We start from the raw sequence: 27,835 nt of genomic DNA, 5'->3' as shown, positions 1-27,835 counted from the left end.
TAAAGGTAGAGTGTGAATGAGAAAATGCAATATCAACGGAAGATAAAAGTGTTATTACAGTGTTATTACGGCAACTACAGTAGGTGGCATTTGTACTTCATGACCTCGTGAACCAGTATCATGTTGTATTTGTTGGTGAAGAATTTGAAGTCACTCTGGGCTGCAAAATGCTGAATGTAAATATATATGTGCATGGGCTAACCACTTCATTAGGTACACCTTGTTAGTACTGAGCTGGAGTAACTTGCATACAGAACTGTCTTAATGCTTTGTTGCATAGATTCAACAAGGTGCTGGAAACATTTCGCAGAAATGTTGGTCCATGTTGACTTGATAACATCATGCAGTTGCTGTAGATTTGTCGGCTGCACCTTCAGTTCCACTGAATCCCAAAAATTTACTATTTAAATAAAATTGTGTGAGGCCACGACTTGGAGGCCGTTGAACTCATTGTTATAACATTATGTTCAAGAGACTAGTGCATGTACCCTTTCATTTGTTCCATGTGAATCCAGGAGGAGGTACCTGACAATTACTCTTATTTAGTTGAAGGCATGTCTCAGGGTCTTGTCAAAACGTTCTTCCAAAGGGATGTCTCTTATGCAAATGTGTATATTCCATTATAGTTAAAACCCAGTCACTTTTCCTGGATTTTCCTGAGCAAGCATTTTTCAGGTCATTTGTTTTGCTTTGCATTGCCTGATTTTTTTTAGACATTGTGCCTGGCCTTTTTTTTTTTTTTTTTTTTTTTTACTTACGTAATGTACAGTAGTGAAGTCAGACATAGCATGAGCCAAAAAAAGTTTTTGTCTCTGCAAACAGAACTTTTCAAATGTGTCTATTCTGTCATTTTTTTTCTCCATCTTCTTCTAATTCTTTAGGCAGGATATGATAAACCTCTATTGCTTCTAAGTGCATGTACTGTAGCAGGATGTCTATTTTTAACATCCCTGGCTTAGGTTCAGCACGACTCCCTGCCATGTAAATGTGGGAGCAATGTGCCAATATCCTCCAGTTTTTTTTTTCCAGCATAGTGATGGTGGAGGCTTAAATTGGTCATTGACCCAGGTGATTTATTTAGCTGGGCAGTTGGTTGACACTAAAAATGTGTGTGCTATTATTGTCAGTTTTCCCCGATTTGCTTTTTTTGTTGCCCCTTGACATGAGGTGGCCTCCTGATTCCTATAGGGCACTATACTGTACACAGTGTATGAAAGGAAAAAATGCATTGATAAAATGTTGCAGAGATTTTAGCTCACATCTAATGATCTTGCAAAACCCATCCTACATACTGTATGAAACACAAAAAGGCATCCCAAGTATAATTCTTAGTAAGCCCTGAAACTAAATGATTATTATTTCTTTTTATTATTATTATTATAATTATTATTATTATTATTATTATTATATGTATACATTGGGTCACCTGCTACGGTATGTGTATCAGAACTGGACAATAAAATTATCTTTCCTTTTACCAGATGCGAACCTGTTGGTGTGTAAGCATGCTGGACCATCCTGCTGTAATCGTAAGATGGAGGAAAGCTACAAAGTGGCAGCCTTGAGGGATACTGTTCAGAATATCAAGTCATACACCTTCGAACTCAAATACCTGCTCTCGAGCCATGCTGCTGCCTTTCATGGTATGAATAAATAAAAATAATACATATTAAGCAGTCATACTCAAATGCTGAATCATTGTACTTTCTACATGCATTAGTTAAAAAGGTGGCTATAAGCAATACATTAGGACCAAAGATTTAGTTTGGCAAACAGAATGAAATGGTAAATGGGATGTTTTAATCAACAGTTAAGCATGTATGTACTGTAAAGCGCAATCAAGCAACTGAACACCAGACTGATTCATTAAAAAAGAGTAGCACCACACTAAATCATATACTCATATCACTTTTAGTGGCTACAGAAATGCACATGTATTTTATTTCCACATAAGATTAATCCCAGTTCTATCATTAACCAAACATAGCAGTTAGAAGCAGAATTATTTAATTGTTTCCATGCATTTTAGGTAGGTCTGCTACTGTTACAGTAGCTAATGTCCCATATGTGTGTGAGATTTGCTATGCATGACTGGTTAAGAGTTTAAGGAAGGATTTTTTTTGTGTAACTAGATATGTTCGTTATTATTACTATTATTATTTTACTATATTTCATGGTTGTAATTAGGACCATTTTATCTGAGAACATCATTGGAGAGGTCATTTCAGGAGTTTTGGGTCTTATAAATTATTTATAATTAATACTCATAAATTATAAAACATATTATTTTGAGTTTGATTTTGTCAAAATGTGTGTTTTTATCCTGAATACATTTAGACTTGAGTATTTTTTTCCCCATTCTCATGCTTATAAACACCGTCCCTGTATTTCCCCTGGACAGAAAAGTTCCTGGTGTTGGCTTGTTCTGTGCCAGGACCCATTAAACATAAGAAATCATAATCAGTTATTAAAGCAGGCTTCAGTGAGTCAGCTAGTATTACCAGTTAGTATCTGTCCTTTCCAATGGGGTGGAGTAATATACACAAATGTTGTATGTACTGAACAATGCAGTCGACAATTATAAAAAAAAAAAAAAAAAAACTCTCCAGACTGTTCTGTTTCATTTCCTCTAATGTGGCTTTTTTATCCAGACAGATTCATTGTTAGTTCTCATGAACTAATGATGTAGTAAGACACAGCTGGTGAAGAATAACAGCAGAGCAGCCAAAGTACTTTTAGTCCTCTAAAATGGGAGGACGTTGTATCTTTAATTAAGCTCCCAAGTGGCACAACTGTGTAAGGTTTTACCCAATCATTGGGAGATCATGAGTTCTAATCCCAGTAATGCTATAACCAAATGGGGCTGGGAATCCAAGAGAGGTGTGGCTGGCCCTGCGCTATGAGTAAGAAGACGTGCTATTGTCATTAACCGAGTCTTTTAGGATAACAGTAATGAGCAATGTGATTCCAGGCTAGTTAAAGCACTCGTGTACTAAAACAAATTGTCTAGAAAGAAATAATAGAAATTTGGATGATTAATTTCACAACCCCAAAAATATTTATTTATTTTTATAAAAATTAATACAAAATATTAAGTAAAAATAAAACAAATTAACTGGCACTTTACCTTTAAAAAGAGTTCCAAGAGAGCATTATTTTCGTTTGTGTGTATGTGTGTTTGTGCACGCATGCGTGTGTGTGTGTGTGTGTGTGTGTGTGTGTGTGTGGTGTGTGTGTGTGTGTGTGTATGAAAACGGGATAGGAGGAGGAGGGGGCTACTGTGTAAAATGATTTTACACACACAGGCGCACAAACGCACACACACATGCACACACACACAGAAACACTGTCTGTCTGGAAACTTCTTTAACAACTAACTCCTCTAATCCCACTCGTGTGCTTTCTGACAGAGAGAGACTCTGGATGTTTAACAAGGAGCCTCTTTAATGACACTTGCTTTTCGTTTATGTACACACACACACACACACACACACGAATGTAATGAAAATGAACGTTGGTTGTGAGCTCAGTACTTCTCTCCATATCCCCCACCTAAGGCAACACACTTCTGCAAATAATCAATGAGCTGGTGGAGACCGTCTTTAAAGAAGCGTTCTTTTTGGCTCTTGAGGAAAAGTTCCACCTCAGTAATCGCCTCCTCATCATCAAACGTCTGCCAGAAAAGTGGTTTCTTCAAGTGAAGAAATCATTGGGTTTGAGGTTCAAATTCAAATTTTATTTGTCACATACACAGTCATACACAGTACGATATGCAGTGAAATGCTTAGACAACTGCTCGTGACCTAAAATAGAAGACTATGAATAGTAAAGGAAATAAATATATAAATTAAAATATAGGGTAAATAAAACTAGGAAAGAATAAAATAGAATATAAAAACTAAAGTAAAAAAATAAATAAATAACTGTACAACAAAAATACACAATATAGAAAATATTTGAAGAATGTATGAAGAAATATAAAACAATAAGAGCAGCTGAACGGGTAGGTATATATTTATGTAATTTTTGTGTAGATAAATGGTAGAATAAATGGTAATGAAAGAATGGTAATGTCCAACGTTCCATACGCAATCTACGTATTTAAAGTGTCTAGTGCAGTGCAAAATATGCTTAAAAGTGATTTATTTAAAGTGACTTGTGACAGAGTGATATGATGATCACCAGGTGTAGTTGTGCAGTGGCCACTAAACAAATGTCCAGAATGTCCAGTGTTTGTGTAGAAACCATATTGAGTTTTGTAATTTATTACAAATAAATTGTCTCTTTGCATTAAATTGTTTAGCCTGTAAATACTATTCATAGCTATTAGCACATGTACAGTATTATACATGTATATACATTAAAGTAATGTGAAAATAAACTGATGTATAGCATTTACAAAACAGTTTTATGTGACATGTACCGTACAAGTGGTATTAGTTGCTAGCCTGAAATCTTTCTCTTTTGTGGACGTTGATGTGTGCAATGGGGGCTGAAGAACAATCTGTGTAAAGGTAGAACAAGAGAGCAGATTGACTAATAATTGATTAGGTTAATCTACAGATTGGCAGTTGTGTCATTTAAATGAACACCTGTGATACAATACTTTTTGCGCTGGCATTGTTCATGTGCGAACCTGATGGATATAATATAAACCCCCAGCTGTTATTGTTAGACATTTTATAAATTGGTACCTTGTTATGCAAGTCAAAGGCAGCCAAAAGACCAAAGTAAAAGCAAAAGTTTGGGGTCACTTGCAATTTTCTTTGTTTTTATTTAGTAATTTTTTTTCTATATTCTACAACAATACTGGGGATTTAAAAAATACAAAATAACATATATTTTATTTACGTAATTAGGTAATTACATAACAAAAAACAGTTAGTTGTTATTTTAAGACACAGAGGTCAGTCTTTCTGTAATAGTTCTTGCAAGAACAGTATTGTCAAGTGCATTTGCAAAATCCATCAAGCACCATAATGAAACTGGCTCATGAAGGCCATCCCAGGAGGGCGAGACCAAAACCTACCTCTGCCGCAGACGAGAAGTTCATTTAGAGTTATCAGCCTGAAAAATGACCAATTACCAGCACCTCAGATTAGAGGCGTTATGAAGTCTTTACAGAGCATAAGTAGCAGACAAGGGTTTTAATTGAGATCTCTACAAGCCACACTGTTAAAATAAGCATGGCAACTGTTGCAATCGTAATACATAGTTTGAGTTAGTAGTAGTAGGTGGTATCAGTATCTTCTTCTTTTTATTTTTAAAAGGTAAATCTTTTCTTCCTCCTGCACAGTTTTTCTTTTTCGTAGTCTAAACAAAGAAAAGTAATTTATATAAAATAAAGAAATAATATTAATTATGATGATAATTATTAAAACATTGTTTCTCTTTTACCAAATTCATTTTCACTCAAGTTAATCAGGCAAATACAGGACAAGAGTTGCAGATTCATGTTCTTACCAAACATCAGAATGGCTACAAAGAGGCGTTTCAGTGACTTTTTACTTTGGTTTGAGGATTTCAAAAGCATCCAGTTGATTTATCAGCAGAGTTCACCACGTCAAAGCATGAGTCAGACATTACACTCATCCATAAACAGGAATCCGAGGGTACAGGCAGTATTGTGCAAGTTCACACTTTATAACCGCTAGCTCAAAAATCAGTTCACACACATTTATGCAAAGTTTTGTCGACGTTTATACCCGAACCTGTTTTTATTTATGTATTTATTTTTTCCAACATTCTGTACTAAGCAATGAAAAGCTTTTTTTTTAAGAAGCACCTTCTATCTTCTATCTCCAGAGCACATATGCAAACAGAGATAAAACAAACAGATAAATAAATAGCTGCATTGTCTACAGTGCACTCAATGTTGCTCAATAGTGATAGCTTCCAGCCCAAAAAAAGTGTTCAAAAACCACTGAAATGCACATAAAACCAGCCAAAATGTCTGATCTATATTTATGTCAGTATTCTAGCTGCCACAATTACTTTGTAGTTTAATACTCATGCATCACACAGAGAGAGAGAGCTACAGTATGCAAAACAACTTCAAACAACTTTAATGATTAAGCAGAATAATGATAATTTAAGCCATTCAGATCAGTGCTCCATTTTGCACCTCCATGTACAGAATTAACTGCATGCACGTACTGTACAAACAATATACATTTACAGGGTAGATACTAATTATTTTTATGGGTTAACTTAATCATTTAAATACACACTACTGCACAATCATAATTTATTTTTCATTTGCATTTTACTCTTTATAGACAGGTGAAATAATCTTTAAGTTTTTTTCCCCACATTGATACCTCAACTACAACTTCCTTTCATCAGCACCAGCTTCTGTTACAGTGTAGCTTAATGACTCTGACAGTAGGGTTTTGTTTGAATATACATAATTATAGCTGACAATTAGGTTAGGTTTTTGTTTTTAAAACTGGCAATGCAATGTATGGCATCCAAACCATTTACTCCTACATAATCACGATCAAAACCTCCCAGTTCGGTGGGAACTTGACCAATCTGGCAACACCACATGCACCGTGTGTGTGGATTCCAATTCTTTGCTTTACTTTGGCTCCCAAAACATTAGCAATATTAGAAATGGAATGAACAATGGCAGTGCCACTCACTTTCACCACCCTGCATATTAACTGTGTTCATTATCACATTCTTTACTTATGCTCTATTTAGTTTACTTTATTGATAAAGCTGTTATAGAGCGGTTTCTTTCTTTTTTACATCAATAATTTATCCAATTAAAATAATTAATTATCCATTATTTTACCTTCATAAAATAAATGCATCACAATAGTATATACAATTTATTATAAAATAATATTAAATGTGTATTTTATTGTGTGTAGACAGTGTAAAGTACAGTAGCTATGGAAACAGAAGGCAGTCAGAGTGTATAAGTCTGTGTATTATATCAACAGCCTATTGGCTCTGTTAAAAACATTCACAACTCATAACACTTAAGCTGCCAACAACAAGCAGAAAAATATTGGAAAATACACTTGTTCCCCATCAATGTTATTCTGCTGTTCCCTCTGGTCCCGGGCCCGAACGCATGACTTCACAAGTTCAGGGAAGCAGTCTAATTGAATCATGCGTGTCTCATCTCCCCTCCCTTGGCAGATTGGTCCTTCTCAGACTTATGCATTGACTAATTGGACTCGCCATGTTGTTTCCTGTGTGGCGCAGGAGTGAGCGATCCCAAAGAGAAAGAAATACAGACAGACAGAGAATGAAGAATTAGGGAAAGTGTAAAAGCCAGTCCCACCCTTGTGGTCCTCTGAGATTATCTGTGTTTCTTGTATTCAATATTAAAAAAAGAAAAAAAATCTGAAAAACAAATAGAAAAGAGATCTGTTGAAATTTTGCAGATTATTGTTACTTTGGGAATATGCTAATTAGGTATAGTATTGCCAATAAACTGATCCAAAGAAATGAAATTGATTTATGAGATGGAGAGAAAGAGAGAGAGAGAGAGAATTGTGATATTTAAATTGGACCGGTGACGCCGTGGTTACACACCTGCTTGATGGCAGTGTTCAGCTGTTATGACGGTGATTTGGACTTATGGTTAGTGGACAATGGCATTCCGGAGAGTCTTTTCTATTTAGTGTACTTCTTCCTTTAAAAAAACTTGTTTACAAAGAAGTACTTTGTGCATAATAGTGGCTAAAAGTCGTCTTCAGAATGACTGCCATCCTTTAAAGAATAGGCAACAAGTAATTAATGCATAATCATTTTTCTAACAAATTTTACATTTATTTAAATTTGTCTAAAATTTCCAGGCAAATTCTATATTTGCCTGCTATCACCCAGGGGTATACACTCATTGTAGCTATATTGGGCTTGAAATTATTTCTTCTTTTTTTAGTTTTCTAAAGTCAAAACAGGTTAAAATTTATACATACTGTATATGGTAAAAATGTACATACATCACAGTTAAGATTTGGTTTAATGCTCCATAGCAACTTTCACCATTAGTTGCTCAGCAAGCTACTGGCAAAATTATGGTGAGAGATGAGAAATGGTAAGAAGTAAATTAATGTTGTTGGTTTTCTGGCAAAGACCTGACTTTTAAGCATGGCCCAGTAATCTTTGACAAGGTTGAACCTCCAAAAACTTAAAGTTATTCTGTTTTTCAATTATATCAATTCCCTAACCAGCTACGGTGTGTGTTTGGGATCATTGCTGTAATAATGTAAAACACCCATTTTTGTCCAACTAATGCAGAATAATACTGAGGTATTCTAATACTGAGGTATTCTTTCTTCTTCATTATTCCATCCACCATCTCCAATGGCAGCAAAACAGCCACAAAGTATGATTCTATCACCATAATACTTAACAACTGGTACTGTATAGTGTTCTTGAGGTTGAAACATACCATTGGTCAAAACTTTCCCTTAGAAGGTTTTTTCTTTGTCCTCCTTTTTTTTTGGTCAGTTGCAAACTTCAGTTAAGCTTGAAGGTGTTGATTTTGGAACAGGGGCTTCTTTCTTGGATGCCTGGGTGAATTTATTGGATAAAGAACACTCACTCAACTGCAGAAACTGACACTGATGTTCCAGGAGCAACCAGTTTGAGGCATGTCTGTGCTTTGGCACTTCTTGGGTTGTTCCTGGTAAACCATTTTTATTTCAGTTGAGAAACAAAAGTTTGGGTCTACTTCCAGATCTTGGCAAAGTGGCTTGATCTCCCAATAACTTGCATTTACTGTATGTACAGTATATTTTGGCTGATCTGTTTAATCACTCAGTCAATCAATCAATTAATCAATCAATCAATCAATCAATCTGCATTCATTTAGAAATGGCTCCAAGAGACATTCCTGACGTTTTGTCAATCTACAATCCTCTCTCTTAGATCTGCACTGAGTTCCTTGGATTTTCCAGAGAATCTACCAGCTGTAGTCAATCATGATCACCAACAAGCATATGAAAGGACTGAACTAGAAAAATGTAAATTAAAATTAAATTAAATTAAAATACAGTTCATGTCTTTCAGCACACTTAATGAATAATCTAAGCTGAAGTAATCTTGTTTTGACCATGTTTCTACAGTTTTGACCCTGTGTTGATATCACAAAATACAAAATGATTTAAACTTTGTGCTTCAGATTCCCAGGGTTTTCTTCTTGTATGGTTGTAAAGAAATCACTAGAATCTTAAAAATGCAATGCCATTCCTGGGCCATGTGTATAAGTAAAGTTCTGACCACAACTATAAAATTGTAAAATGAGATACACAAAAATCCCTTTTTCATGCATTAGAATAGGATTTTGAGAAAAAGGTTATAATCAGCCATTAAGCAGTGTTATACCAGGGGTGGCATATAATTCATTGCTCATGATGCCCCATGAAAAATATGGTACTGAACTACTAATGCTTCAGGGCCTTTTATTCCAAAACTTTATTATTAGATTAGCTTATTCTCAGGCTCTATTGTTTAGAAATTAGGATAAAATTATTATTTTTTAAAAGGGCTTTATATTAATTGGATATATTTCCTGTTAAGAACCTTTACAGTCGAGCTTAGTCATGTCCTCAATGTTTTATAGACATTGAAATTGTCTTCATGGAAGACTGGTTGGATATTTATTAGTTAAATCGTTTTGTTCTGTCAATGAGTTCCTTAATAAAATGAAAAAAAAAATTATACATTAAAATGAAATGTTAAATAAAAAAACCTTATAGGTAATAATACCTAATGGATGCTATATATTATGTTTGCTCATTTTACTAAAATATTTGACTATATTTTGAGATCTAAGAAGAGCAATATAAAGTTGCTCTGTATAATAAGTTCAGTTATATAACAAAGAAAAAAAAGCTTGAATAAAAAATAAGAAAAATGGTGTAGGATAAAGACTATAAAAATTTATTAAAGGGAGGGAAAAGGAAAATTACATGTAATGGGAGTAGGGTTTGTGAGGTGAGAGGGTGTGCTTACGTCTCTTGGGTGTTATTACTATACTTTATACAGAGCGGCGGGGGGGGGGGGGGGGGCGGTTGAGCAGGAGAGGGGTACTTACATCCATCATCAATATTATTCGCTTTAGCACTTTAATACATTTTACCAACCCTGTGATCAAAATCCTGTCTTCTGCTTTTACAACCTCTCTCTTTCTGTTTTGGCATCATTACGTTGTTCCCCAGCTGCCCTGCTGCATGCATCTGTGATTTCTCAGCCAAGCACAGTAAAGAGAGTGTGTGAGAAAAAGGTGTGAGGTCTTCATATGGCCCATGTGACTGTGGTTTGATTCCCATCCAGTCGGGGATTGCAGTTTGATTTCTCTGCCAGGACATGACGTAAGGTTGTAGGGACCTTTGGATAATGGGTTCATTTATACCATAAATTTATCACAAAAATAACTAAATGTGACCATTTTGTTAAGTCTGTTTCTTTTGTAAATAATGTTACTATTTATCATGCAGCACAATCACCCATACACCCATAAAAGGTAAAAAATAATAATAAAAAAAACTAAAAAAACACAACAAATCTTAATTTCTGTTTTTGGAACCCTTTTTGCTCATGTTTCCCTGTGACATAAATTTGCAATATAAATTGCACAAATGTAAATAATAATCAAAAAAGTAAATAACTTAAACTTTGCTATTTATTACTATGGGAAGAACCAACATGCATGAAGAGACAGCTACTAACCAATTGTTTATTGACCACCCAAAGTGTATACTTACACAAGATCCACCACTACAGAGGATAGAATAATAATAAAAAAGTATTAAACTGTATTAAATAAACAAATAAAGTGTGTGAAACTGGTTTAATACTTAGTGTTGCACTTTACAGTAGATCATGGTGGAGGATTTGAGTGAATAGTCAACCGCACCACTACCAAAAGCAGGTCAGTTCAGCATTATATCAGACGGACATGCCTCATGTCTTCGTGTGACAGGCCTCTGAAACTCGAGCCTCTGATGGGATTAAGGGGCTTTTTTGAGGGTGATGGATGACCATTGAGAGAAGCGCCCCAGTGTCTCGGATCGGCGTGAATTCAGTTATGCAGACTGAAAGTCAGTGAAGTCTATCCATACAAATGTTACAGTGGATGTGGAATATTTTCACTTCCATTAAACTGCTGTCAGCACTTCCTTGTCGCACTAGACGCATAAGCCTATGCCACTGTATATGTATACATACTGTATATGTATTGGTTTAGTTCTCATGGTCAAATTAAACATAATCCTACTTTATTGTATCTGTGCACCACTAGAAAAATACCAGAATTCTTATTAGCATGATCTGTGAAGATCTGCTTTTCTTAATCTCTGCACAGTTTATAATTAGTTAATTAATTGGTTTAATTAAACCGGGCCAGGGGTAGCTCAGTGGATAAGGCATTGAACTACGGTTTGGAAGATTCCAGGTTCAAACCCTACAACCACCAAGTTGCCACTGTTGGGCCCTTGACCAAGGCCCTTAACCCTCAACTGCTCAGATGTGTAATGAGATAAAAAAAAAAAATTAAGTCGCTCTGGATAAGAGCGCCTGCCAAATGCCCAAATGTAAATTCATAGGTTAATTAAATATTTTGAGCACTGTTCCATAGTTTTTAATACAGTGCATTTAGGGTAGGTTTCTTATTAGTTGTTTTTAGTCTACTGGGTTAAAAATGCACTGTTCAGCATATGTATTATTATAATTTTTTTCATCAGTTTTATTATTAGTTTTATGTATCCCCTTTTTATATATATTGATATTACTAAGCAACTACTGTCTGAACTGCATATGTGGCTTGCCTACTTTTATTCTTTTCTGTAGATGGACTCTGATTAACTGATTTATAAATTGTCAGTCCCCCTTTTTTTCCCCCAAAATGAATGAAAGACTTCTGGATGCATCGGAAACATTATTAATTTCTGAATTAAGACATGATCTTATTGACTTGGAGCTTAACTCATTTTGTACGATTTTTGGTTTCTCCCCAGCTGTTTAAGTACTTTAATTAAGTGCCGGACCAACCATGATGTGGGCATCTGAAAATTGCTCTTGGGTGATTACAGAGATTAGCAATTTGCAAAAGCATTTTATGGGACATCTTAAGAAAATGGATAACCTTCCATTGGAAGGCAGTCAATTTTAGAGGAACTTGGCATTGCAGAAATGGACATCTCCACTGTGGCACTGATGACACAGACTCAGCATTTCTGCGCTGAAAGTATTAAGATTTATAGTAAAGGCCTGCCCTGGTTCAACTTTTCATTAAAAATATAAAAAATGTCCGGCTTAGACATATTCTTGTCACATACTGACTAGTGAGGTTTTTGACAGATTGCTAAACCGTTGGTCTCTGTTCAGTATGTTCTGTTCAATATGAACTGTCCGTGCTTCGTCTGAGGCACTAAAAAACAAGGGGTTATTTAAAAGTTTTTAAATACAGAGTACATTAGGTCAGTGGTTCCCAACCATTAGAGTACAAGCCTGGTTCAATGCTCAGATAATGTGCCTGAAATTTCAGCGATGGATGGTGGGGAGAATGCCTGGAAAGGCTTAAGAAAAAGAAAAGTCAATATAAATTATTCTGAGGAATAAGCTGTCGGAACTGCCAACATCCAGGCAAAAAAAGCTATATACTTTTACAGATGTCCAGAAACTGACATTTCAGCAATAAAAAAAAAACACAAAAATATCAGACGGAATTAAGCCTACAAATGATCCTACTTGTCTTTTACCACTGATGGGTGGGACATGGCCCAGCAAAACTAGGCAATTTGTCTTCTTCTATTTAATTGCTTAATTTGACCATGAAGGCTGATTTGTCAAATCTCCACCGTAGATCTTCCATGGCTTGCATTTGCCATATCCTACAGCTTACTCTAATGTGCTCTTTTCCAGAAATGTAATTACATGTTACGGCAATGCAGGCCACAGCAACTGAGATTGGTCCACCTTACAGTATAGCGTCACATTTCTGCCTTTCGTCTTCTTTACCTCTATTTTTGAATCGAGTTGAAAGTCAAAGGAACATGGACAAAATCGAGGAGATGCTTACTGAAAAATTTAGGAAATATTGTATTCTTTATTTAGCATAGAAACTCTACCACCAACTAATGGTTTGGTGGTACATTTTACAGAGCGACACAGACACGCCAGTGCACAAAGATAAATGCTTATGGTCCTGTAGGCCACTTGCATAGCCTCTGCATAGACTTGAGTAAGAAACATAAATCAGGCTTAAATGTGTCCAGAAATGTTGATTTGGGAAAAAGTTTGGATTTTTACCTCTCTGATTAAAGTACTCATTTTCAGATGCTTTTAGTCGTCCAGTGATTTACTGGATCAGGTTGAGTAAAGCCCAGCGTCAGACTTTTAACCAATATAAAAAAATATATTCTTCTTCCCTAGGGTAGGTTTGGCTTATAGTTCAAGCAAGAACTTTCAGTGAATTATGGCTCGCTTATTAGCTAATTCCTTCCGAAAACAACAGGGAAAGCCTGGTGTCCTATGGGTCTGGAGAATTCTGACAGTCAACGAGATGAACCACAGGCTTGGTGGCGAGGGCAGAGAAAATTAGCCAAAGTCAAAGAGTGTGTGCTCGCATACCCTAAGTAAATGTCAGTCTTTGTTTGTAATACCATGTAAAACATGTTACCGGGGAGGCAGTTTGGCAGCGTATGCCTTCATAATGTATTGTGCATTCTCTCCCTCCCTTCTCTTCCTCCCCAGCTCTTTCACTCTTTTTTCTCTCACCCCTTTTACATGGCACAAGTTTGCACTCTGGAACTCTAGCCTGGCACATTTTCCCTCATGTGTGGTTAGCTTTTCTCCTTCCAAAACATCTCACCATGTCACGCACACATACAACCCAGAAGCTGGTAATAACCTTTATTTTTTTCTACCACATTTCTTTAATCACCCTTACCATTTTCTTATTTCTCTGCAGTCTTCGCTATAAATCTCTCATCACCCCTGTGCCAAGCAACACAGGATTTAGGGGCTCTGGAAGAAGAAATGTAGAGGCCATTTTATTTAGAGGATATTTTATTTCTTCCCATTGGATTCAACGTTTAAGGGTCTCTATTAAATTACTGAGTATTCATGTCAGGTTAGTGTATAGAAGGCTGGGGCCACACCTGAGGACAGTTTTGACCATTTTTTTCTTTAACATTTTATATAAAAAATAAAAATAAAAAAACAAGCCAGTCAGACAGCAAGCAAATAAATATAAGGACAGAAATGTTTTCTATTAGTTAGAGGGGTTAGGGTTAGGGTTAGAATCGGGTGTGGGCATAACACATTCTTGTCTACAGACAAGGCGGGCGACTGCTTGAGGCCCCAGGCCAGTAGGGGCTCCTAAGGGCTAACACATTTATTTATTATTTATAAGATATTGGTGACAAATGCATGTTGGAGAGGCTCCCTGCTATTTTTTTTCCGCAGACTGTAGAATTAGGTCTAATAACATTAATTAGCTTTATTAATAATTATGAAGGGGCCACAGAAGTGTGGTAAGATAAATGATCCCATGTTTTTTTTTTTGTATTTGGGTCTATGATTGTATTTATTTCTGACTCATTAGTTTGTTTTAGCTTTGGAAATGATGGATATACCTAAATATTTTGATATCCTTTTTATAACCCCATTATAACCACTGTAGAATGTCAGTATTTTTAAGCGATTAAAACCTTAAAAAAAAGACAAAATAACAAGACGTAATGTAATTGTTTTGTATTTATTTTCATTCTTGTAAGGAACCCAATGAACTATTCTTCTGTTTGTAGCCCTTCCAACTCTAGCTTTGCCTATTTCTTTTTTTCTTTTTTTAAATTAGAATGTAAATTTTATTTATTTTTATATTTAGAAAGGATTTAGAAATGCTTTGCTATTCAACATGAATCTGCAGAGTGGCTGAAGATTTTTATTTTTAATACTTAAACCAACCTGTCTGGCAGCAGTAACCCTGCCACGGTCAAAGTTGTTGACCTGTATCCACATAATTTTATGCATTGCACTATTTCCACATGATTCACTGATTAGATAACTGTCAATTATGAAAAGCAGGTAAATACGTGCTTATATTACATAGTAGATATCTATACACGGTACTGAATAAAAAATATGAAGCACCCAAACTTAATAATTCTTTTCAAAATCAAACGCAGGTGATTGTTTTTATCGTTATTTTTTTAGGGTTTCCAAAATATTATCCATTGACAACAATGTTTAGAATGTGTATGATTTGATGTTGCTTGTACTGTTTATATAGATCTGCGTTTATGATTGGCATATTCATACTGTACATGTTTGTAATACGCGTGTGTGTTTGCGTGTTAGCGTGAGGTGTTCAGTCTCGGTTTCACTGCAGTTGCTGCTGTTTCTCCATCTGCTAACATGCCTTTAATCTGACATCAGTAGCCCAGGAGAGAACGCCACTGTGTGCATGTGTGAGAAAGGAGGTGGATGGGGCATTGCAGCACAGCTGAGTAGACAGGTCACACCAACTGGCCGCTGAACAAAAATACAAGTTTGGGCATGTATGTTTACTTATCTGTGCTCGTGTCTATGTGTGTGTGTGTGTGTGTGTTCGTGTGTGTGTGCGTTTGTGTGTGTGTGTGTCCGTGTGTGTGTGTGTGTGTGTGTGTGTGTGTGTGTGTGTGTGGGTGAGAAAGAGAGACAGAGAGGGGGAGAGAGAGAGAAAAGGTTTAGTGAAATAAAGAAGAAAGAAACCAATCTTCTATTTTATTAAGATAGATAGATAGATAGATAGATATTTAAAACATCAAGTAGAAAGGGCAGTAACATACAGTAAAGTATATGTAGTTGCAATTACAATTCGTCAATTGTGTCGAGTTTATTCAAAAAGAAAAAAAAAACATTTAACACAGATGCCTAAGATAAAACAGAATATATTATTATATATAATTATTATGTTGTTGGTCTTTTGGCTTCTCCCGGCAAGGGGTTGCCACAGCGGAATATCCAGTCCGCACAACAACTTGGCACAGGTTTTACGCCGGATGCCCTTCCTGATGCAACCCTCCCTTTTTTTTCCGGGCTTGGGACCGGCACTGCATCCAGCGGCTGGGGGGTTTGAGCACTGGCTGGGAATCGAACCCGGGCCTTCAATGAGGATGAATATCAGTGGATATTGGTAGATATTAGACTAGTGCAAAATGAGATATAGCAGGTGAAATGGTGCAAGACTGAGGTTAAGAAAGTCACTGTAGATTAGAGTTGGTGATGAGTAGATAAATAAATATGACTGTGAACAGTAGGGCAGTTATAAAGGCGAGCAACATGTATAACTGAGGATGAGTAGTGGTTGATGGTCTATCTGACTAAGGATTTCAATCATGTCCACGCACTGGAAAGAGGTGTTACAGCGGCATATGGCTCTGGAGTACAGGATTTCTGCAGTCTGTCAGTAGAGCAGCTCTGTGATAGTAGGCAGACGTAGCTCAGTGGTTTGAACTTCGGTTCGGGAGGTCCCTTGAGCAAGGCCCTTAACTGCTCAGATGTATAATAAGATAAAATGTAAAGTGCTCTGGATAAGGGCATCTACCAAATGCCTAGATGTATATGTTTGTCTTCAACTGAACATGCTCTTCTACTTGGCAAAAGCTCCATGCAGTGGGTGATAATGTTGGTCATAATTGACAGCGTTTTGTTTAAGGTCCTTTTTTTCAGGCACGAGCTCCAGCGAGTCCAGCTTAAAGCCAATATACTGTAGGGCTATTTGATTGTTGTTGACACTAATACTGTGTGAATACTATCAGCATGATAAACAAATTACACTTTGAGTTCTTGGCATCCTTGGTGGATGTTCTTCCTCTTGTTCATTCTGCTTTTTGTTTAAACAATAAATCATCAAACACTGAATCTGTCAGTAACATTTCAGAAACTTGTTATCTCATTTTAGATAATATCTACATGGTAGTTTTTGACCAGGAACTAACACTTCAGAGATGTCTGATAAAAGTACAGTATCATAACAGTTCAAAGTCTAACTGAAATCTCTCTCTCTCTCTCTCTCTCTCTCTCTGCAGATACATACCAGTCATTGTTCACTTTCTCCCAAGGCCACCTGCTCTCTCTTTTCGAGAGCACCTACACCTCTCTTTCTGGTAGAATTGCTCCCCATGTCAATTCCCTCTTCTCCAGTCTCTCCACTTTTATCCAGGACACCTCCAACACTTCTGTGGATGCCACTGTCTACCGCTTCTACGACGACCTGTTCATGTTAGTCCACAACCACATCATCAGGCCGGGCACTCTTGAGGATAGTGACCTCTCTGAATGCCTCCGTGCCACTCGCCAGGACGTGAATCCGTTCGGCCGTCATGCTCAAGCTATGGTCGAGGAGTTAGCAGGTGCCATGGAGGCCGCTAGGACGTTAACAAGAGCATTCTCCATGGGTGAAAACTTGATGAATATCACAGAAATGGCACCATTGACCAACGAGTGTAAACGAGCACTTCTAAAGATGCAATACTGCCCGCATTGCCAGGGTTTAACTCTCATACGTCCTTGTCTTGAGTTCTGCCTTAATGTAATGCGTGGATGCCTGGCCAATGTGGCAGAGCTAGATATGCCATGGAGGCAGTATGTGGCTATCCTGGAGGACCTTACACACAAAGTCGCTGGAGAACACAGCCTGGAACTTGCCCTCCTTGGGGTTAAAAGTCATGTTAATGATGCCATCCTGCACGCACAGCTACAAGAACCCAGAATCAGTGCTACTGTGAGTAAGACAGCATTTAAAACTCATATTTTGTCCAGTGTGTTTTTTAGAGCATGATGGACATTGTTTCCATTGTTGTGTTTTATCATCGTATGTTCTGATGTATATATTTACAGCTTTAAGCAGACATCCCTATCTAAAGGTCCTTTTACTATATATTTTTTTTATCTGATTATACAACTGAGCAGTCAAGTTAAGCAGTTAAAGGTTGAGGGCCCAACAGAGGCAATTGACTTTTCAATTGACTTTCCAATCAGTAGTTCAACACCTTACCCTTTGAGATACCTCTGTCCATCATCGTCTTGGCATGATGTTCCTAAAACTGGGCGAACAGAATAATACATTAAAAGAACAAAAAACTAAAAGTACATATGTGAGTAATCTAGTCTTAAATTTGGCATGCAAGATTACAGTTGCCTGTGCTCATTTGGAATATATTCGTTATATAATATATTTGGTGTTCTGTCCAATTTCGAATGGCTGTGGGATTCTAGAGCAGCAAGTTTAAAAAGTCAACCAGTTAAATAGGGGAAAAAGTTGAATATGATTTCAAACGAATCATTAATCATTAAAACTTTCTTTTTCATCCTGCTTGAATTTTTAGAGGTCATTCAAATGACAGTGTGTGACTGGCCAATAAGGAATGCAAGGGCTGGGAGGAGACCGTTAACATTAAGGACTTTCCAGAATTTTTTGACTCTGTAAAGCTGCTTTGCAACAATGACCATTGCTAAAAGTGCTATACTCACTCACTCATCATCTATACCGCTTTATCCTAAATTCGGGGTCGCAGAGGGTCTGGAGCCTATCCCAGGAGGCTCAGGGCACAAGGCGGAGTACATCCTGGACAGGGTGCCAATCCATCGCAGGGCACACACACGTACACTCACTCACTCACGCACTCATTGACACACTGCGGGCAATTCAGGAACAAGAATTAGCCGAACCTGCAGGTCTTTGCATCTGAAATGTATTGCCATGATTGTGACTACTATTTGTTCCCATCTTTTTAAAAAAAAATTTATTAGTAGGTTGAGTTGTTGCTCTTAAAGCCACAAAAGAAAAGTACTGTAAAAAAAACAACAACTGTATTTATTAAGCAAAATCACACAAGAGGAAGTGCTAATGTACTGAATATCATTACAGCTGTGCTTTACCTCCGTTTCTGTGTCTTCTGCATCCGTTGTGTATTAACTACCGCACTGATTGACTCTGTTGAGTGACGCGTATATCCGCTATATTTGTCCAAAGGCGCTGGCTGCTGTGAGGTAATCTGGCACAAAACTGCTCATAACTGCTCATTCTCCTTAACATTTCATTGCAGATTTAACATCAGGCAAATATCGAAGGACTGGCACAGTTTCATTAAATTCTATCCAGCCAGATCTTTGTGAGGCAAGATCGGCTGGAAAGATATACAAACATACTAACAGACAGACAGCAATTTTTCTGAGACTGGTTTTGGAAGTCAGTGCACTATGATGGGTGTACTGGCTCTCGTACCACGCACAATGTATTGTTCTTGATCAGAGTTAGAGAGGAGTTTGGATGCAGCCTTATGTTAGATGCTAGTTTTTTTAGGTAACACCCACAACATAGGTGTTATTGTATTGCTAAAAGGCCTTCTGTGACTGATTTTAAATGTGTTTTTTTAGCAGGCAGTTGCTTTCTCCTCTTTGCAGTACTGTGGACCGTACCGGCATACTTTCACCCATGCTGGCAACCAACAGTTAGTTTAATAAAAAATTGTAGAACACCTGTGATGCAGGGTAATATGTGTAATTAAATGTCCCAGTGCTGTTATACTCGATATCAGCACTCATGGAAAGCCTCTCATCCAATCAGATTTCTCAGTCACAACTAACTAACTGTTGTATAATGATGTATAAATAGCTAACCCTTACTTGCTCATCAAATAAAATTAATAAATGATAAATAAAAAACAATTATGGTTCTTGAATTTTTCATAAAACTATTAATATCTATTTTCCCTTTGGTCTTTCTGTGTATGTCTATGCCAAATAAGTATAATGCAGTATAATTTATAATGCAAAATAATTTAGTGGTTGAAAATGGAAACAGTTTTTGCTGACAATTATGCTTTAAATTCTCTCTCTCTCTCTCTCTCTCTCTCTCTCTCTCTCTCTTTTCATCACTCATGTATTACCGAGATCTGTCTGTTCTTTGTGAAAGTAATCCAGGCAATTGCAAATGAATTTTACTTCATTTGGAAAAAAAAAAGACCAAAATGACAGCGTGACCATGACACATTCATTCTGGCACCTATGAGCTGAGGGGTTGAGAAGCCTCTCGTGCACATTCACATGCATGAGAGGAATAAGAGCAGAGCTTCTCCTCACAATGCCGCTAATTGGCTTGGGAATTCAGTGGGTTGCTTTGGCACATGAACAGCCCTTTAATGGGTTCAGTCTGTCCATAGGTCCCATTATTCCCTACAAGCTTTTTTTTTTAACATAAACGAAACTGTTCTTGCTGGTGTTCATTTCTTCCCATCTTATCAGTGTTATGAAGAGTTTAAGGTGCTGAAAGGTTTAAGACTCACTTTATGGCTGTTTCGGAGATTGGACTACTGCCACATACTTAACAGTATGAGAAAAAGGAAAGAGAAGATGACAGAAAGGGAAAAGAAAAGAAATAAAAACATGAAAGTGACTAAGAAAAATGGTTGTCAGTGATTCATATACAGTCAATTGGCCTAAGTGAGTTTAACATGCCTGAAAAATTCAGCATAAGGTTAATGCAGACTCTCACTACTGGCAAAAGTTCTCCCTGGGGTTTCAGCATCTCCTCTGTTTAATGATAGTCGACGTATTTTATAGGATCCAGGACGGTTCATTTTTCTGGCTGCTTTTAAAAAAAGACATAACTCAGCTGAGAATGCAATTCAATTCTCATGACAGATGCTATGAAAACAGTAAAATGGTAAATTCAGTAGACCACCAATATTCAACCAATCAGCACAAGGAGGTGCTGATTGGAAGGAGGAACTTTAATTGACAATCAGTCAAGTTGCTTAGCAATTCAGAAAGCAGTTGCAATTCAGGCAAATCTAACTGTGCATGTAAGTTTGGGTGGGGCTTTGCTTTTTCTGGTGTTAGGGGAAACACTAAAGTAGCAGTGCTGTAAAGTATTTGAGTAAATGGACTTCGTTACTATACATAAGTATTTATACTGAGTATTAAAAATATAAGCAACTTTTACTCTCTACTCGACTAAATTTTTTTATTGAATTTATGTACTCTTTACCCCAGTACATTTGAACAGACACTTACCGTTACTCATTACATTGTGAAAGTGTGTGACAAGTCGGCATCTTTATCTGCCATGGCTAATTGCTTGGGCGAAAGAGGCGATATCACTCCCCTCCCTGCATCTGCTGCTTGCGAGAGACTTTTTAGCAGTGCTGGCCTTATTTTCAGTCCAAAAAGATCTGGAATAGGTTCCAAGAACTTTGAGAACCAGCTTTTGTTGAAGTTGAATAAAAATATTGCCCCCCTCTGAGACTGAGAAGTAATTCAAATCAAAGTCCGCTCTGAATTTATTTATTTTTGTTCATTGCAGACTGAAAATACCTTTTTTTTTAAAGGAAAAAAAGATCTTTTACTTGTGACTTTTTTGAACATTTGAGTTTGACTGAGACTGACTTTTGTTCTGCCATTTTAAAATATTGAAGTGTTCAATTTCATTTCTATATTAGGAAAAAAACTTAAAGGTGCCTGGTTATAGCATACTGTAGGTTTCATCATCATCATCTTCATCTTCAACATCATCAGCATCTATACAACACTTCAATTGCTTCTATTGACCCTAATTTAATGCTCTTCAAAAGTGTTTAAACACAAGACGTTTTTGAAAAAGGAAAGTTTTCTTTTCTTTAAATTTCTAGCTATCATAAAGAGGGAAGTGGTAAAGTAGCCTATGTTTGTGTGTGTGTGTGTGTGTGTGTGTAAGGGGACATGTGTGAGATATTAGAGGAGTTATAATGGTGTAATGGTGTTGAATTTCTCTGTCATGTTTTCCCAAAAGGCTTGCGGTTGGCATTCTCTACCCCCTGATGTGCAGCCTTGAGATGGCATTGCGCCCTGCCAAATGTGTGTGTGTCGAATACGATTCTTACCTCTTGCAATATCCTAACATACACACTCACCTTTTCTTCTTTCTGCGTGTGTGTGAATGTTTGCGTACATAGGGACATGTTTTAGATCTGCAGGTGGTGTGTGCTTGATGAAATCAGTTGCTTCATTCACAGCACACGTGCGTGAGGTGGTAAAGTAATCTCACTTGTTTTTCTGCATACCTGCAGATCCCATAAAGTGTATGCATATGTGTCTGTGTGCTTGTGCTGTATGCCTTTTTCATATCTGTTTCTCTCTAATCCATGCATACATGTGTGTACAGTACTGTATAAAGCCATGTGCTTATCCTTCAAAGAACTTTTCTGTGGATTATTAACGAAACTGAAAGAGTTGATGTGAACTTTTTCGGGTTTTTTTTTCCCCTGCCATGATACGTACATCCAGCTTAATGGCCAGCTTAACACATTCACATCTGCCATGTATCATTATTAGCGTTTGGATTTCCATGGCACAGCTGGACTGGATGATTCAGCACATCTGTGGTAGATTTTCTGTGTAATGTGAGTACAAAATCTAAATTAACGTATAACGTATATTCACGTATAACGTATTGTAGAATATTACCTTTATCTGACTGTGACGTGTAGCAGCTTTAATTTAATTTGCAGTAAACCCATCTCAGACATCTCACCCTGCAAAAAAATAAATAAAAATCATATCAGGGAGATACCCCTGGACAACTTTCCCTCCAAAATGTATTTATGGATTTATTTTCAAATTCAAATTCAAATTTTATTTGTCACGTACACAGTCATACACAGTACGATATGCAGTGAAATGCTTTTTCGACTACCAGTGACCTTAATATAAAAGCTTAAACATAAGAAATAAATATGAATAAAGGAAATACGGTAGAAAATAAAGTTAACTGGTAAAATATACTGTACAAGTAAAAATAAAGATATATTGCAGTAAAAGAAAAATGAAATTAACTAGTAAAATATACTAGTTTTTACTAGCCCTGCCCACTAAGAAAAGCTATAGGGTCACTAAGAGAGATGAATGAGTGAGAGCGGGAGAGAGATTGAGAGAATGTCTATACCCGCCCTCTAGGTTCACTTAGCACAGACGCATATCAGTATGCATGCTCACTTATATTTAAATTTCCAGGATATTGCATATAATTTGCAGATGTCAGAAAGCTACTATTAATATGAGGGACTCTTTTGAAACTTCCGGGAGAAGTTGGATGTCTGCCACGACATACTTCCAGCCATTTTTATTTTTCCTCATTCTCTAAATTGAATCATTTTACTCTATCAATATTTAATTTTAATCTTATAGTCTTTTTTTTTTTACTTTTTGCTTTCTTGCATTTTTTTTGTTGTTGCTTGTGCATAGTTATTGCATTCTCCTTCTGGAATGTTTCCTCTTTCATCAATATTTCTTACATCACTAATCTTCATCTTCATAGCTGCAAAACAGCTATAGCTTTCATGTTTTATGTTCATATTTTAGTATCTGATTTATTGATGTCTCCTCTTCTACTTTTCTGCTGCTTTAAAGGATTGCCGTTTTTAATGGAAACAATGATCCATGAAACAATGAGTCTGTACTTACCGAAGTGTTCTCAATGCCATTCTGTAGGGATGTTTATGTGATGGCTCCTTTTTTCATGTCTAGATATCTCACACTAGAGCAGGTGATGTGGTTAATTTCATACTAATGGAAGTCGGAGGAAAGGGGCACTATCTTCACTTCTAATCCTAACATTATCCTAAAACATAAAAACAATGATTGTTACCAAAACGCAAGCATGATACCATGTTTGGGACCCAAAGGACATCATATGACTCAATGCTCAGCATGTTTATACTGTAACTTATATTAAAAGAAAAAGACAGACAATAAAGAAAACATTTGAATTTTTTACCAAGGTCACATTTGATTAGTTATCATAGTATTTTACTTTCTTTCCTTCAGGGCTTAACACAAAGCTTTAATTACACCCTTATGTAAGAATGTTAATAGCAACTTGTTCTTTTGGACAACGGAAACAAGACTCTAGAGGCTCCTGGGAGTGGAGCGGATTTCCATTCAACACAGCCAGTGAGACAGGTCTCAGATAGACTGCCGTCACACTTTTTATTTCCTTCTTTATTTTCTGGCTTGCCTCTGATGGAGTAAAGAAGTAATCAAATACCACAGGACGTTACTTCGTCATAAGCTTCTTTTTTCTCCAACCTTCTACTGCTGAGAGGGCTTTCATGGACCGTTCTTTTTGTTGTACATTCTCCATCACACACTCTCTTCCCTTTTCTTTTTCACCTTCTTCACCGCTCGCAGTATCCTTCTTCTCTAATATGCTGACTATGCACTCTTTCCCCTAGCTGCTATATAATCATCCGCCTGAATATAAATTTATGGACACAGGAAATGATTAAGCTTATTCACTGAATGGACCGTGTGGCATTTGATATGAATAATCAGGATTTACAGGGTGTGTGCACTCCTGTATGTTTTGAATATAAATATGGAATGAGGTACCTTAAACATCTACATAAATGTACATACATCTGAATAAATATGAACATTTTTCTTTATGCGTGCAATTGGGGAAATGGAAAGTCCAGTATTTAAGTACAAGAAAGGATTTAGCAGAAGTGAATTAATACTGTAGGTGAAGTTAACAAAAGCTTCGGCAGACATATTTAAATATACAAAGCTGGTCAAAGGTTCTTTATAACCCGTAGGACAAATGTTGTTATATATATTTATTATGTCAGCATTATTATGTAAAAAATCATTGACTACTTTCAAACATACCTTAAAAAATGTATAAATAATTTACATTACAGAAGAATATTTGCGAAGCTACAAAAAAAAGTTGTTTTAGTTTTGCATGAAAATAGAAGGAAGCAAGTTTGACAAAGTTACAAAAGAACACTGGCATATTCTCCAGCACACTCAGTAAAACCTTCCAACTGTTTTACTTACAGTAATGTCTTATTTACATAAAACTGAACAGCTCTGTATCTTACTATTATTGATTATATTTAAGCAATTAATTTTAACACCAGATATTGACTGTGTTCATTTTATTACACTTTAGTACTCTTAAAAGTTTTTTTTATGCATAAATGTTTTTAAAAACATCTTTTCTTATGGCTTTTCTTTTGCATTTCCTAGACATTTGCACAGTACTGCAAGCATGCAAGCTTTCTTTACAAGCATCCAAATATTCTTCTTTAATTTATTCATTAATTTTTCAGATATCTTTTAAAATAGTGAATGATTTTGTACACAACAATACATGATAAACACATACAGTATAACAAAAATTTGTACTAAAGATAATACAGTGCCTTATACGTTTGCACAGTGGTGCATGAAATAAGAAAAAATATTAATCGACCACACTATTGATAATGGAAATGGATCGTTGACAACAAAACCCTTAAAGAATTTGGACTAAAGAAAACTGATTTATTGTCATTATACTGTACTGTAGTAGCTAATGTCAGATTCCGTTAGTGACATCAGAAGATTTTAACTTATTAAATAATCAAGCATTAAAATACTGAAAGATGAGTGTTTGTTAACACTAGAAGTTTAAAATACTGATTTTAGACCTGAGTTCCTCTTGTTTACAGGCAAAAAAGTTTTAATTAGTTAATAATATTATTAGTTAATTATTAGTTAACTAATTATTAGCATAAATCAACTAATGGCTTTTTTTCCAGTGTGCCGGTGTCTTCTACAGTATATGATTATATCACTGGTGGGGTAGACAAGATGATATAACAACAATATAGGGGTTCACATACTGTATATTGTTCAAACAATGTTGTTTCACTTGTACTTGTTTTGCAACTCAATTCAATTCAATTTTATTTGTATAGCGCTTTTAACAATTGTCATTGTCGCAAAGCAGCTTTACACAATCAAAAGAATTATTTAAGTTTGTATGGAATGTGAATGTGTATGAATCAAAATGGTCAGATAGTCCCTGATGAACAAGCTGAGGGCAACAGTGGCAAGGAAAAACTCCCTGAGATGGCAATAGGAAGAAACCTTAAGAAGAACCAGACTCTACAGGGAACCCATCCTCATTTGGGTGAAACAGAAAGCAGGAATTGATCTGCATTCATACTTTGTGTTAGGTGTGTTAGCCAATTCAGCTATAACAGTTGATGTTAATTAATGTTAATATGGAGTCCAGGTAGTTATTGGAGACTTAGGCAACCTGTCATTGAGTTGTCCTGCAAAATGAAAATGACACATAGTTCAGATAAATAAACAGCTGATTAAACCTCCACATCTGTGCCACATTCCCACTATGTCTGCAAAAATTTTGTCAATACAGTAAAAAGTTATAGAACTTGGCATGAACGCAGTAGAACCTACAGTACTAATTGCGTAAAATCGTACCATCTGACATGGAGCTGGCATTTTTATTTAAAAAAACATACTGTATAAAAAAAAAAAATGGTGAAAATTTGATCAAAGAAAGATGTAGTAACGATGGCATTGAGCAATTTACGACATAGCTAATACCTGTTAGGGACTTTATTGATATGGTACAATCATGGTGCAGGCAGGAAAGATGGGATAGTGTTCTGACTAAGTTATCATTGGGAAGTCACTATGTAATGTTGCTTTGTCATTGGAGTTGTCACAACGACCTCTTCAGCCTTGTGCTACAAACATGGCAGGTCCATATCATGTTGTAGATTACCCACCTGATGGCAAAAAAAAAGTGCCAGAGTGTATTATAACTCTGAAAAACAGACTACAGCTTCTTTTTACCCTGGAGTCCTCCACACTGATAAATTCAATGTATTTTATTCCATCTTATTTGCATAGCACTTTTAACAATGATCATTGTTATGTGCTTATATTTAATAATATATTGCAATATATGAATGGACCGTGTATGGATATATAAAATAAAGACAATATAATTTATCATAATATATGATACAATATAAAGATTAAAAGAAAACTTATAATAGTTTTATTAAAACATTATTGAAACTTTATGCATCTTTAAGAATTATACACACACTTTTACTTTGTCGATGTTTTCTTATTAATGCTTATAATGTCCATTTTGTTCGAACTCCATTAACATAAAAGCATATTGTAAAAAAAAAATATATATATATAAATAAATAAATATATTAGATCAAATTCAATATATTATTAAGTATCCTATTGTTAAGATAAAGTTACATAAGATGATTAATAGTTAGTATTAGTTAGTGTAGCAACGAGGAATATTAATTTACCAGTAGATCAGAACACTAAATCATTTAATATATTGACAGTTAATATATAGAGAAATATATTTTCTTTGCGTACTGGGATAGGCTCAAGACCTACTATCATCCTGTACAGAATAAGTGATATAGAAAATGAGTGTGTGAGTGAGTGATCAATAATCCATCCTGTTTTGCTTTACTTTGATTCCCTCATGGGAGAAGAAAACCTGATTTAGCACTAGTTATCTCAGAAAATATAATATCCTTTCAGAAGTCATGCAGCTTAGTCATATAAAAGCTGAAAAGAACCATTCTGCTTAGCTGCTACCTTCATAAATTTCAGCAGTGTTTATTAGCTAAAGATTCCTGTGAAACCATTACATCCTACAAACTACTTCTGTTCCAAGTTCTGGATGGTAAAATAGCTGTTTGCCTTCAAATTATTTCCCAACACATAGAACCACAAGCACGTTATATATTAATATTCTCCCTTGTTCCACAGAATCTTGTAAAATTTCGTAGCACAGTCCAAGAATATCTTGGCCTGACTAAGAAATCATAGCCTGATCCTGTCACTGCAAGGTAATTCATATCCTGTTGTACCCATTGCCTCCACATGTATTGAAAGCCCCGGGGTTGAGGTGTCAGGTAACATACCCGGTCTGTTTTGAAAAGTTTCAGGAAGTATTCAATAAGGTCAAATTATGTGTTCTTCACCCCCATAGACCTTGTGACTTTGC

General features: G+C 36.1%; 1 protein-coding gene across 2 annotated transcripts in view; it reads left to right on the top strand.

Annotated features, from left to right (window-relative positions):
• Window positions 1–27,835, top strand: part of gpc5c (glypican 5c) — a 97,318-nt gene that overhangs the window by 23,104 nt on the left and 46,379 nt on the right. For both annotated transcript variants that reach the window (XM_053486571.1, XM_053486570.1), the window contains exons 2-3: window positions 1,482–1,643; window positions 17,040–17,734. In XM_053486571.1, coding sequence (XP_053342546.1) covers window positions 1,482–1,643; window positions 17,040–17,734 — 857 coding nt within the window. The remainder of the gene's footprint in view (window positions 1–1,481; window positions 1,644–17,039; window positions 17,735–27,835) is intronic.

Source organism: Clarias gariepinus, chromosome 25 (assembly GCF_024256425.1).
Source record: "Clarias gariepinus isolate MV-2021 ecotype Netherlands chromosome 25, CGAR_prim_01v2, whole genome shotgun sequence".
Classification (NCBI taxonomy): Eukaryota; Metazoa; Chordata; class Actinopteri; order Siluriformes; family Clariidae; genus Clarias; species Clarias gariepinus.
Note: the sequence above shows the minus strand (reverse complement) of the source record. Positions and strands in the feature narration are given on the sequence as shown.